Source organism: Micromys minutus (assembly GCF_963924665.1).
Source record: "Micromys minutus genome assembly, chromosome: 10".
NCBI classification, from domain to species: domain Eukaryota; kingdom Metazoa; phylum Chordata; class Mammalia; order Rodentia; family Muridae; genus Micromys; species Micromys minutus.
Window position 1 is genome coordinate 26,024,234 of NC_137979.1, and position 13,802 is coordinate 26,038,035.

The 13,802-nt window shown below is 40.1% G+C and overlaps 1 protein-coding gene across 1 annotated transcript in view; it reads left to right on the top strand.

Moving 5' to 3' along the window:
• Nucleotides 1-13,802, top strand: part of SMG6 (SMG6 nonsense mediated mRNA decay factor) — a 204,626-nt gene that overhangs the window by 39,701 nt on the left and 151,123 nt on the right. Inside the window, exons 9-10 of the mRNA XM_080924041.1 lie at nucleotides 4,251-4,312; nucleotides 12,390-12,535. Of these exons, the coding sequence (XP_080780167.1) occupies nucleotides 4,251-4,312; nucleotides 12,390-12,535 (208 nt within the window). The remainder of the gene's footprint in view (nucleotides 1-4,250; nucleotides 4,313-12,389; nucleotides 12,536-13,802) is intronic.

Genomic DNA, 13,802 nt, shown 5'->3' on the forward strand with positions numbered 1-13,802 from the left:
TTATGATCTTCCTGCTTCTACTTATGAAGTGCAAGGACTTTAGGTTTGTATCATCAAGGTTTCCTAGCTTTAGAATTTTTTTGTTTTTATTCTTTTCATTTATGAGCTAGGTAATTCTCTAGTAGAAATTCCATTCTTGTGTGTGTGTGTGTGTGTGTGTGTGTGTGTGTGTGTGTGTGTGTGTTGGAGGGTGATGGTACTAATAAAATAAACTGCGACAGCAATAAAAAAATAAGTTTTAAAAATGATGTTCTTAATCAGTGGTGCAGACTTCATTCTGGAGACCTACTCATGTACCTAATATCATTAGTATCTGTTTGGGGTAAGTTTAGAGTCCAAGATGAATTGGCTTAAGTCCTGAATTGAAAAGACAGTCCTTGTCTCTTTCAACACCGTTTCTAGGGACTATACCCAAGAAGTGTTTTTTAGTTTCTTGTGAATACTAGGTAACTGTACAAGAATGATCTAGAGGCAGTTAGTCTCACATTTCTTTCTCTACTTGAGTGAGATTGTCTAGGTATATATTAAAATTAAGTTGCAAAAGCAGGGCATGGTAGTGTGCTCCTTTAATTCCAGCCCTTAGGAAACTATTAATCCCAGCATTTAGGAGGCAGAGGTAGGCAGATCTCTGTGAGTTCAAAGCCAGCCCATGCTACATATTAAGTTCCAGGTCAGCCAGGGTTACATAGTAAGACCCTGCCTCGAAATAGGGGTAGGGGCAGGAGGGCTGTAGAGATGACTCATTGGTCTTCATGGTGACTCTAGCTGGCCTCCTAGGGCACCTGAATGTGCTTACGTAGACATACACACATAAAGAAAAAATAAAAATGAGTTGTAGAAATGGAAATTAGTCTGTAGTAATGTGTTAGAGAAGAAAGCTCATACTAAAGTTTTTTTGACTTGGAAAAACTTGGTTTTAGTTATAAATTCTTAAGTGTTATCCATAATCTTATCCTTGCAAAGAGTTAGAGGCCAGTCTAAGCTACTACCTAATAAGACCCTGTATCAAAAGACTAAGGGCCAGGAATGCAATTCAGTAGTAGACTACTTGCCTCCCATGTGCAAGGCCTGGCTTTGATCCCTGTGTTTTTATTTGTTTTTGGAGTTCTCCAGAGATCCTGCTTCAGTGTTAGCTGATTGTCCCTGGTGAATGTAAGACACATTTTGATCAATGTGTAACAACAGATCTCCCTCTGGGTCGCATGCTGTATACCTCTATAATACCCTCACATTTTTACTTCCTTTCCCAGTTAAAGTGCTTTTGGTGATAACAAAGTAGAACAAAGTTAGGGCAACAGATACTTTAGACAGAAAATAAAGCATTAATTCTCAAGATGAGGGAGAAAGTGCACATACTTCCAAATTAAAGTTTTCTTTAAAAAATGTGTATGGTGGTGCACACATTTAATCCCAGAGCTCCTGGCAGAGGCAAATGGATGTCTGTGAGGTTCCATTTTGAGACTTTGTCTCAAAACTAAACAAACAAACAACCCTCCCCAAATATATTTAGTTAAAATATATAATAGTAGCAAATATAGATTCAAGTGGCTTTAAAAAAACTGGATGCAGTTAAAATATAATAGCAGCAAATATGGATTCAAGTAATTAGGTAGACCTAATTTGTCTCTCTCAAGACTTCCCTTTAGGAAGTATGGGTAATGTCAGGATGTTCCAAAATCCGTTGGGGTTTTCACTTCATTCCAGGAGTGTTCTGGTTCAATGTTTCCTATCCATTCAGTAAAGAAAACTTAGCAAAATTGTATTGCTTTTCAGTTGTTCTCATTCATTCCTTATTGCATCAGTTCGGTTTCTGAGGTTAAGAGAAGGGAAATTATACAAGGAGTCTGAGGACCTGGATTCATATGCTAACTCCTATTTAAAGCAGGTTACACATTGGGGTTGCCTTAGGCTTGAATTAGTAGATTACTAACAGTTTGCTTCTTACTAAAATATTTTTTACATGTAAATGTAAGCAACTTGTAGAGGATTTCTTCTATTTATGGATTAACCTGTGTGATTGATATCTGTGAGAAGAGAAATAACGGGGTTAAAACAGGAATAGAGAATGTTTACCTTTCCATCTGAAATTCTTTCATACCTATGGAAAAGTTGTAAGAACCAGGTTGTGTGTGGTGTTTGCCTATAATCCCAGCATTGAGAAGGTGAAGATGGGAAAATTGTAAATTCAAGGCCAGTCTGAAGGGATAGGGGAAAAACTTAGGGAGGTTGCTTGAGATATACTATAGCAGGTAAATTGTCAGTGTAGAATTGGATGCAAGTATGTTTGATGGAAACCAATCTGTTCACACCATCCTTTTCTACTGCAGGGTCTTGAGAGCTATACTCTGTTCAAGCTTTTACTACTAATTTTGGTAAAAACTGTTGATAAACCTTTCCCTCTATCCTGGCCTTGATATAGCATGCTGTAACTAGTGTGAGCTTTTAAACTGCACATACATTAATTAGCTCTTTAATACACTAAGGGCCAAAATAAAAATGGAAGTTTTATTTACTAAGTTTGATGTTGAAATTATTGCTGCATCTCTGTGTACATTACACATTTCTGTATAAAAGAGATAGAACAGCCGTAACTTCATTGGTGTTGTGTTCTGCAGGCAGGCTGATGACCCAGTAGTTTTTATTCTTTGGGGGTATACTCTCCAGGGCTGTTGAATTTGTTTCTTATTCTAGTAGTTACCTTCTTTGCTTTTACTTTTTACATTTATTTAGCTCATGTATGTGTGTGGGCTTGAGTGTACATCTGGAGATCAGAGAGGAACTTGTGGGAGTTGCTCCTCTTCTTCCATGTAGGTCCTGCGATTGAACTCGGGTTGCCATGCTTTTACCTGCTAGCCATCTTGCTGATTCACTAATTCCCCACTTGGAATCAACATTTCTTTAAAACTCATTAAAACGTTTTGAGGCAAAGTATCACTGCGTAACCCTGCCTGCCTGGAACTCACTCTAGAACAAACTTGCCTTCAATTCAGAGATCCACCCACCTCACAATGCTGGGATTAGATGTGTCCATCACCATTCTCAGGAGAAGTCAGCATCTTTAGCCCTCCCTCCAGGCAGACCACAGGGTACTGTTTCTAGGAGATCAGGAAGATGGTGAGATCTCCTAGTGTATCTTTAAATTGTCCCTACTTGGGGCTGGAGAGATAGCTCAGCCGTTAAGAGCACTGTCTGCTCTTTCAGAGATCCTGAGTTCAAATCCCAGCCACCACATGGTGGCTCACAACCATCTTCAGTGCCCTCTTCTGGTGTGTCTGAAGACAGCTACAGTGTACTCGTAGACATAAAGTAAATAAATCTTTTTTTTTTTTTTGTCTCTTTTTTTCTTTGAAGTTCAGTTCAACTCCCGGACCCCTCTTTATTTTCTCAAAGGAATTATCTCAGATTGAGATAAGAGTTTCTAGATTGAGATAAGAGTTTCTAGAATCTTTGATTCAAGATTGCAAACTGGTGGCTCATAGGCTACATGTGACTGGCAAATGAGTTTGAGATTTAGCTAATGTTTAAATATTTTTTATTTGTATCTAGTACTTAAAAAGCCAGAGCACTTAACATAAAAAACCCACATTCCAATCACTTCCCAGCTTAGTTCTACATAAAGCCTTTGTTGGGACTGGAGAGTAACAAACAGCCAGAGGTTTCTGTTGTCACCACCAACCTACTTCATGTCCGGCCTCTGTAGATACCCTAATCTTCAGATCTAGACTGAACTTCAGTTTCAAAAGTTAGTAAAGTATTGGATGAGCCACCTTAGTGGTAAATACCTTAACCTTAGTTGTCAGAGACCTGCTTTCATACATAGGTAGAAAAACAGTTTATAATTAGGATCAGGAATTATTCTAAAATCACTGTTACTCTATCTCTATCAGAATTTAATTTCCATTATTACGGAGCTGATAGTGGTTTCTGGATTCTATAGAGAGGAGGAGGCATCACCCTCTGTAAACATGCTCAGTTCAGATTCATGGCTTCCATTTCTACACAGGAGTACCACTGCCAGCAGAGGGTGCTGTACACTCACTGAGTCTTCTGTTGTCTTGGCTCAGCTGAAAGGCAGATGTTGGGCATGTGCCCTGGTTCTGTGTGAGAGTTTGGGCATGTCCATTTGGTTCCCATCCCCAGTGCCCACCCCTTTAGACCCTGGCCAGGTTATTGTGTCACTGGGGACTGTATTCAGCAACAGGAAACTGGGGAAAGTTAATTGTTTTCTCCTCTCCCTTTTTCCCATGCAGCTGAACAAAAGGTTCATCCTCAGTTTTCTCCATGCCCATGGGAAGCTGTTTACCCGGATTGGGTAAGTGTGCAGGATGTTTATTTTATTTCCCTACATTACAAGTCATTTTGGAATTTAATATTGTTAGCAACTAGCTTGTGTTTGTAACTGAGGGCACAGGGTGTGAATTCTTAGAGGCCTCCACCTTCCCTTCATTCTCTTTCCTACTGTGCTCATAAAGTTTGAGAGCTGTCACTATTTTGTCTCTCCTTTTGTACCCCCTTTCTTTCCTAAAAACATTCTTTTAGGACAGTCTTTTCCAGTCCCCTCTCCTCATCCCCCTGGGTTTCTGTCGATTCCTTCTTCCTGCTTAACTCCTAGGAAGTCTGAGGTAGTCGTGCTACATCCTTGGGTGCAGCTTCCACAGGTCCTCCTTGGGGAAAAATTATCTCCTAACATTTTCCTTCCTCTGTGTTCTTCTGACCCATCGAACTTCCTCTGTGCTCAGTCCCCTATGCTACATTGCTGATCTCAGTAAATCCCTGTAAGCCTCAGGGAAGGCAGTATGTGTAAAACTTAGGACTTTCTCCCTTAAGTTCCTGGGAAGAGTTTTGAGTGTTCTTCTAGTGCATCAGAAGAATTTTTCCTGACAATGTAAAACTCATCATCCAAAAGCTTGACAATGTCTTTATGTCAGAGGAGATGTGTGCTGAGTGTCTTTATGTAGGGCCTCCTTGGGTAAAGGACATCAAAGAAAAGAACCAGCAGCCCTTCTATAAAGGTGTGCTGCTCAATTGGCCTTGGGTTTTTTGTTTTTTTTTTTTTTTTTCTCTTTATGGTTATTGACTTTACATTGCAAATCTCCCTTTTTCTTCACTGCCATGAACTTGTAAGGTTCCCTGTAATTCTTTATGTTTCCTGTAGGAAAACAGGAGTCACGTCAGCTTCCATATACTCTTGTGTTTACTCTCTTGAGATGATGAAGGGCTTTGTGTCCTGCTTGAAAAGCCATTGCCCTGTTGGTTGTGAGTGAAAGTATGCTTCACACATATTCATCTAGCATCATTTTGGGCAAGAGTAATAGTCATGGCCATTTCAAGGTTATTTTAGATTCTGAAATGACTTGGGATCATTCAAGAAGTGTCAAAAGATAAAAATCTCTACCATCAGAAATAAGTGTGGAGTAATGTATTTGGGAAAAATAAACTGTGTATGTTAGTTGCTTCTAAGCTTTCTCTAGCACCATCAACATGTGCTCCAGGGGAAGAAGCTTTGTCTAAGTCAGCTGTATCCTGAGTGCTCAGTTAACAGTTGTGTGGATGAAGAAATAAACATTCTAAGAGAAAGACAGATTAGAAAAGGCTAGATAAAAGTGTCTGGTATCCCAGTAAGTTCTAGTAAACTGAAGCTGGTCATCAGTGAGTGCAAATATGGTTGCCAACATGTTCAGTATAGACCGGTGAAAGAACAGGATGGCAGGAAGTACTAATTGCTATGATTAAAATAAGTTGATGCCTCTCCTGTTAGCTAGCTTCTATGGTTGCCAGTTTTCACCTTTCTCTTACTATCATGCACTCAACACTTTAACTCCTTTTCCCTTCTTTTTTCCTCCTCTCCTTTCCCCTGCCCCCTGCCCCTGTCATGTAGCTCAGGCTATTCTTGAAGCTCTGACCCTTCTTGCAGCCACCTCCTAATACCGGGATTGTGCTTGCATGCCCACACCTGCTTTCCCCGTCCTCTTGTGCTTGTCATTTAAGTTTTCCTAGACCATTTTGTCAATATCCAAGTACACTAACTTCCAAACTATTGACATTTTGAGCTTTGAGAGCCTGTATGTTTGTGGCACCTTTCTGTACATGACAGTCACATACTTTGCTTGCAAGCTGTGATTAAAACTGTCTCCAGGCAAATGTTCCTAGGGGGCCACAGTGCTCTTACGGAGACCTACAGTTTAGATGTGTCTTGTTCATCAGAAACATGGAACTGAAAAGATTGTATATGGTAAGAATATACAGGATATATTTTTTTTATCAGATTAAGTGTTAATCTTTTATTTTATTTTTTTAAATTATATTTTATTTCTTTAAAAAATTTCATGTTTAAGCACAAATATCTTGGAACAAATCTGGGTAAAAAGCTGCAGTAATGATTAAACATCTGGAAAAAGAGGACTAAGGATGTAGTTGAGTTGGTTTATTTGCCTAGAGTTCATGAAGGCCTGAGTTAAATCTCCAGCACCAGTAAAACTGGATGTGGTGGTATTCCTGTAATCCTACCACTTGAGTGGTAGAGGCAGAGGATCAGGAGTGCAAACTTACCACTGACTATATGGCAAGTTTTTGCCAGCCTGGGATACATATGAGACTATCTCAAAAGAGAGAGAGAATGAATTCCACTTTGTCTGGTCTGGATTAATTTTCTGGATCTCTACTGTTTTTGAGTATAAGATCAGTTGTCAAAAAGTTAATTGAGGGCTGTTGAGACGGCTCAGTGGGTAAAGGTGCTTGCTGCAAGACTGACAACATGAGCTCCATCAACCGGTAGAAAGAGAGCCGGCTCCTGCAGCGCATCCTCTGACATCATCAAGGCACATGTGCTCCAACACATACACTCTCTGTCTCTCTGTCTGTCTGTCTCTTATTCTATGTCTCTTTCTGTCAAAAAAAAAAAAAAAAAGATCCAGGTTTTGTCTATAAAAGGTGAGACTTGGTCCTTTTCAATAAAGAAAACATCTGTCAATCATAGACATACTTCAGTCTCTGAATGAGAATTCCTCTAATACTGTTCTTGAGATAAGAAAGTAACATTCCTATTGTTATAAAGAGGGGGAGGGGGCTGAAAAGGTGGCTTAATGAGTCTAGAGATGTCTGGTAAAGATCTTGCCTTTAATCCTGGTACCCATGTTGGTACTGTACACCTGTACTGAACCCTGTAATTCCAACTTCAGGAGACTGAGTGTCCTTTTCTAACCTCTGTGGATACCTGCACAGATGTCTCACACATGTGCGCGCGTGCACACACACACACACACACACACACACACACACACACACACACACACAGAAAAGTAAATCTTTTAAGAAGTGAAAAGAAAAAATATTGAGTAAAACTGTATAAGATTAGACAGGCAGTGCATACAAGCTACATATAACGTCATGGGCTGATGCCTAATTAACAAGAAGATGTGAAATGTGCCCGGTGCTGAAGATGAATTAAGAAAGATTGTAATGGAGAATGCCTGAAGGAAGGCACACACTGTGCCTCCCTTTTTGGAAATGTCCTGACACTATTCTTTTGGTCTTGATCTTCTCTATGCCTGAGTTTTCATGCTGTATCTGCGTGTACTTAAACACCTACTGTGTGCAAGGCAAGTCTGCTTACTGTTGACATTGGTTGACAGGTTTAAGGAGATTAAACTCTACAGTTTTTTTTTTCTTAACAAAAAACCAATGGCTAGTTAGTAGGCCTCTAGCCTAAACAAGTCAGAAGGTTCTGTGCACTTCAGTTTCCTAGCAGTAGTTTAAAGATTTATTTGTTTATTCAATGTATATGATTTTTATTTTTATTTATTTAATGAGTGCTCTATCTGCATGTACACCTGTATGCCAGAAGAGGGCACCAGATCCCATTACAGATGGTTGTGAGTCACCAATGTGGTTGCTGGGAATTGAGCTCAGGTCCTCTGGAAGAGCAGCCAGTGCTCCTAACCACTGGGCCATCTCTTCAGCCCTCTTAATAGATTGTTTCTAAGGCTCATTCTAGTCCCCTGTGTTCTATAGCAATATGGTGCTTTCTCTCATCTCCCTGTGGCATGGTTTAATTAAATTTTTTTCTTTTGTTCCTGTGATTTTTAAAGTTTTTAAAGAATTAAGAAGTTGAGAAAAGTTAGGAATCCTGATTCTTTTCTGCAAAAAATATTGTCTAACCCAGCTGTGTCCTCAGTGTCTGAGGGATTCAGCCTGCCCTGTTAGTCACTGTCTGAGTCTGAGTCCCAGTGCTGTCTCAAAGATTGGTTTCTTGAAATTGCCATTCAAACAAGACAAGTTGTCTCTAGAGATCTCAAGTAAGCCATGTAAATCAGTGAAGGGTATGCTTTTAGATTTGAAAGAATAGGAGCTGAATCCTCTTGGACTCTAGAAGAGGCATTAGTCAGGTTGCCTAAAGGCTTCTGATAGATGCTTTCCCTGTCAGTTGGATCAGACCTGCACTTGGCCTCAACCAGCTGGCAACTGGTAGCTTAGACTCTTGAATCATAACAACAAGAGTAATTTTGCTTCACCTTACTGCCTTGCTTAAAGTCACCACTTGACTTTGTGCTTGCTTGCCTCAGCATGCTATTTGTACAGCTTCAAGGTCTTGGAATGTAAAGACCTATGCATTTATTTTAGATTTGAGTTCTTTAGAAAACAAGTATTTATATTTTAACTTATTTGTAAAATTACTAGATGTCTTTAAATGCCAAACTCAGGAGTATTCATAATAGTGGAATTTTTTTTTATATTATACAATGTACATTGTAAAATGTTTAGAAAACTTAGCAAAAAGAAAAATGTTACTTATATTCATATTTGTTTGTGTTTGTTTTTGTGACACTATGTAGCTCTGGCTGTCCTGGAAATCACTGTGTAGAATAGTCTGGTCTTGAACTCACAGAGATCTACCTGCCTCTGCTTTCCAAGGCATTTCTAAGATTAAAGGAGTGAGTTACTATGCTCAACTAAGGTACTCATATTCTTAATAGCCAGAGATAACTGAATACCTTTAATGTTTAGTGTATATCTTAGGGTTATTTGTGTGTGTGTATGTTTGTATGTATGTATGAAAGTAATCATATTAAACTAACTGCCTCACAGTTGTTCACTGGATATGTGTTGAGGTTTCTCTCATGTGAGTATAAAATCAGTGGCACCTTTACAGGCAGTACTGATGGAGATACTTTTTGTTGATTTTGGTTTCTTTGTTTGTTTTTTTTTACCTATTTGTTTGTCTTACACTGTAGTCCAGCTGTTCTTGAGCTCCATACCCAGCCCAGGCTGGCCTTAAATTCACAACAGTCCTCCATTCTCAGTTTATCAAGTTCCCAGGTACTGGATGTCACCATACCTGTCTCTGCAGTGTCTGGGCCTGTTAGATGCTTCTAACAGCTTATATCTTCCTCCTTTCCCCTTTATTGTTGTTGCTCATGTTCTTTCTTCTTGTCTTAAAGTTTATAATTATTTCATAAGAAACATCCAGAAACTCTTACAAAATACAAAGCTATATAGCTAAGGTTAATACTTCTCTCCACTCTGCCCCAGCTCATCCCCATCCCCATCCTGTGCTCTATTAGACATGTCCTTCTATGCCTTTTTGCATGCTTACGTATGTATTTGTAAAAACATAATTTTGTGGGTCCCCTCCACTTTTGTTTATTGTTTATTTCGTTTCAAAATAGGGTTTCACTATGTTAGATCCCAGGCTGGTCTCACATTCAATTATCCTCCTGCCTTGGCCTTCTCATTGCTAACTTTACAGGTGTATGCCACCATTTACAACTTTGCGTTTTGCATTTGTGTGTGCTTATACTCAGACAATGCACTTTAAATATATATATATATATATTTAAATATATTATATTTAATATATTATATATTATATTATATAGCATCGTTATGTTAGTTTTATTATAAATTTTTTGCAATATGTAGTTATGGCACAAATGTACTTCTCAAAAAAATTTATGAAACTACTCATAGTTTCAAACCAAAATCAGAAAGAATTTTGGTTACAAATCTTTGGAACTGATTTATATTCATTATTGAATCCTGGAAAGATGACTTTTTGTCTGTTGTAGGGTTTGTTTGAGACAGGGTCTTTCTCTTATAGTTCTGGCTATCTTGGAGCTCACTATGTAGACCACACTGGCCTTAAACTCACAGAGATCTTCCTGCTTCTGGAAAGGTGACTTTTAACTGTGCTTTTCCCATTTGTTGCTTAACAACACTTCATTTTGTCTGACTGAGTAACTCTCTTCCACAACCACCCAACAAATTCTCAGTTTCTCTTTTTTTTTAGACAGGGTCTCCTTCAGTGGCCCTGGCTGGGCTAGAACTTGCTCTGTTAGACAGTACCAGCCTCAAACTCAGAGATCTGCCTGCCTATTCATCCTGAGTTCTGGGAATGAGCCATATTTTCTTATATTTGATGCATGAGACTAGTCTACATTCTTAACCATTGATTCTTTAATTATGTTGTGTTAATCAAAGAAAGTTTTTTTTTGGGTGTTTTAAGTTTCTAAAAAAAAAAATGAGCTTTTGGCTTGTACTCATTTGAGATTTTAGTCTGACCATGGAGTGTTACTGGATCTGTTTTAGTTCCTACCCCAGGGAAGAGGCTTCCTTAGACACATGCCCCATGTGACACTTCTGTCCTGTCATTCTGTGCTGGGGCTCTAGTACCTTTCAATAGAGACACATGGCCCTGAAACTTGCCCGGTGTGGCTCTTTTCCTGTAGAGTGAGCTCTGCTCTTCTTGTAATGAGAAGTACCAGCCCCCTCCCCACCTCCATCTAGAGAGAGTGCTGTACAGTGTCAGGTTTTAAAATGAAACCTTTGTTATAGCCCATGGGGGAAAATGGATCCAATCCAGCCACAAACATCACTCCCTGCCATTCCTAGTCTATCAAGAGTTTTAGCAGCTCTGAAGTTTTTTAGAGGGAAACAATTTTTGCTTTGTTTTGATTTGGGGCAGGCATTTAAAATGGCATGGGGGTGTGGGAAGTAAACGTGTGGCATGTTTTGTGCCAGTGAAAATGAGAACAGTTGGGCAGAGGTGGACTGGAGTAAACTGTGATTGACTCGTAGCTGTGGCTTGACTCCTAGGCACCAAAGGTCAGCAGTACAAGTTGCCATCCAAAAGAAAGGTATAAAGACTGCCAAAATGTGATAAAGCTCTGGGGTTTTCTTATCAGGGAAAGATGCTATTCAGTGATAAAGACTAAGGTTGGGGCAAAACTCACACCACCTTTTTTCCAGGATTTGAGGATTGCCTGCCTTGGCTTTCCAGAAGCTATTTATTAATCCAGCCTAGAGCTGTTCCCCACTGCACCCCTCAGAGTACCACAAGCAATTTGATGGGGTGGGTTAGGGGGTGGTAAAAGATACTTTGCTGACCACGAATTGTTGAGCATAGCCCTAAGGCCTGTGTGCCTGGTTTCTCTCTCTAGCACCAAGTTTGAGTTTGCTTTTTATTTCAGAGGATTTCAGCTGTGGTTTACTCCTTGTTGCCAAAGGAGCTCCAGGCATGCATCGCTGTTTAGGATCCAGTGGCCACATTTGGCAAGCACTGGTTTGAATGACCTCTCCTTAGAAGCCCTAGGTCAGTGGCTGGATTTCTGCCTCCCTACATTACAGGCTCTTCCTGTATTGGGAGTGGCAGTTGGCCAGGGCTTTGTATTTCCACTGGTCTGAAAACATACAGACCTGATGAGCAGAGGCTTGTGAGAGGGAGGATAGCAACACAGGAAAGGCTGGAAACAGACTATAAGGAGCCCTGGTTTGGGGTCCTTCAAGGGAGAGTTTGGGACCCATGGGCAGGCCGTGAATGTGATAGTGCTTAAGAAAGCAGAGCAGTATATTTCCTTTTTGTTCGTTCTTATTTTTTATTGTTAAATTTTAGACAAGCTATTGCTGTGTGTTCTTGGCTGACTTTGAACTTGAGATCCTCCTGCCTCAGCCACTTAAGTGCTGAGTTTACAGGCATGGTCCACCATGTCTTGTTTCTGAAGTAATTCTTTAATCTTTCATGTGATTAGGTTCCTTTTATAGAGCACAGTTTTCATAATGTAGGCTTAGGGACAGAGTAGTTGTCAAGAGTTCGCTGTTTAGAAAACCTGTTTCAAACAGAAACTCTTGTCAGTTTAAATTCATTTAATGGGGAGGGGTTAAGGAATAGCCTGCCCAAGTGTAATAATGTATAACTATTTGTCCAGTAATTGAGTTGTTTTCACCTCCAAGCTTTGACTTTTTTGTTCTCTTTTTTTTCTTCTACATGTGCAAAACTGTGGGATAAGTAGCAAAGAAACTTCCTAGGTATTAGTTGTGTGCTTGGGAGAGGGGGGAATTGTCCTTCTGAGTGATTTTAAGGATGTGCTTCAATAATCAAATCCCCGTATTTGTAGGATGGAGACATTCCCTGCAGTGGCTGAGAAGGTCCTTAAGGAGTTCCAAGTATTGCTGCAACATAGCCCATCTCCTATTGGAAGTACTCGTATGCTGCAGCTTATGACCATCAACATGTTTGCTGTGCATAACTCCCAGCTGAAAGGTAAGGGAAATCCAGTTTCTCTCTCTAGGCAGAGTTTAATTTAGTATCTTTCCTATGCTACCATATCACTAATTGCATCTCCAGACACACACAGAGAAACAAGAAACACAGACATGCAGATTGATCACACACACACACACACACACACACACACACACACACATACACACACACACACACCTCCCTTAAATTGCTTCTGAGATCTTTATTTTAATCTCTAAATTCTGTAAGACTCTAGTACTTGGGTGGAATAAAAGGAGAGGTTCGTAAGTATAAAGTTTAATTTAAAAATCCATGATGCTGTTGCACATCTGGCTATGCTAATGGCAGCAGCAAGGCCTCTTAGAGGCTGCATACCCAGGACTTCTCCCAGGAGAGAGGCATTGCTGAAATGTTTCATTCCAGAGACCGTATGCTTGGCAGGGACTGGGAATTGCTGTTTCTGGACTCGTGTACCCTGTTTGTTCAATATGGAAAAGTCTAGTTCCCTATGGGATATCCCATATGGGACCCTGCCAGAGAGTAAGAACAGAGAATTGATGAGCTTTGGTGACTCAAATCTGGAAGCACAAAAACCACCAGGCCCAGGATTTGGCCAGTGTACTGGTATGTGTTCTGAAGTGTTTTTCTGAACACTTTTTTTTTCTTGGCATGAGGCGGGGAGGCGAGAAGGGAAGGGCAAATTGGCAGGATTTTAACATGTTCTGATGACCATGTCACATTTGAAGGATGTTATTAGGATTCCTTCCCCTCCCTCTACCTCAGTTAGGTAAGGCTGATGTGGTTTGACTTGATAGAAATATGTAGTATGAGTGACATTATTTTGTGTTTCTTTACAACATGTTGCCAAGGAGTCATTCCAGAGCATCAACAGAGAATGTTTGGTCAGATTCTTATCTGCAGTGCCAGGAAGTAGGAATTGCCCCATGGAGACTGTGTCATAATGCAGATGTAATGTCTCTGGACAGTGCCACTGGCTCTTTGGGTGTACCTTTTCTCAGAAATGTCTCCTCTCACCTGCAGTCGATCTGCTTCACTTCCTGTCCATATTAGGATCTATGTTCAACTTTCTGCTGGTGGGGAGCTTCCTAATGAGTGAGCATGCCTCACTTTCCCTATGGACAGGGATTCACCTTGGATTTGAGGAGCTTTTTAGCTGGTCTGCCTTGATTTGCAATCACATCTTAATCCTGGAAGACATTTCCCCATCAGGTTGATTTATATATACAGCATCCAGAATGTTCAGCAGTGGGTAAGATACAGAGGC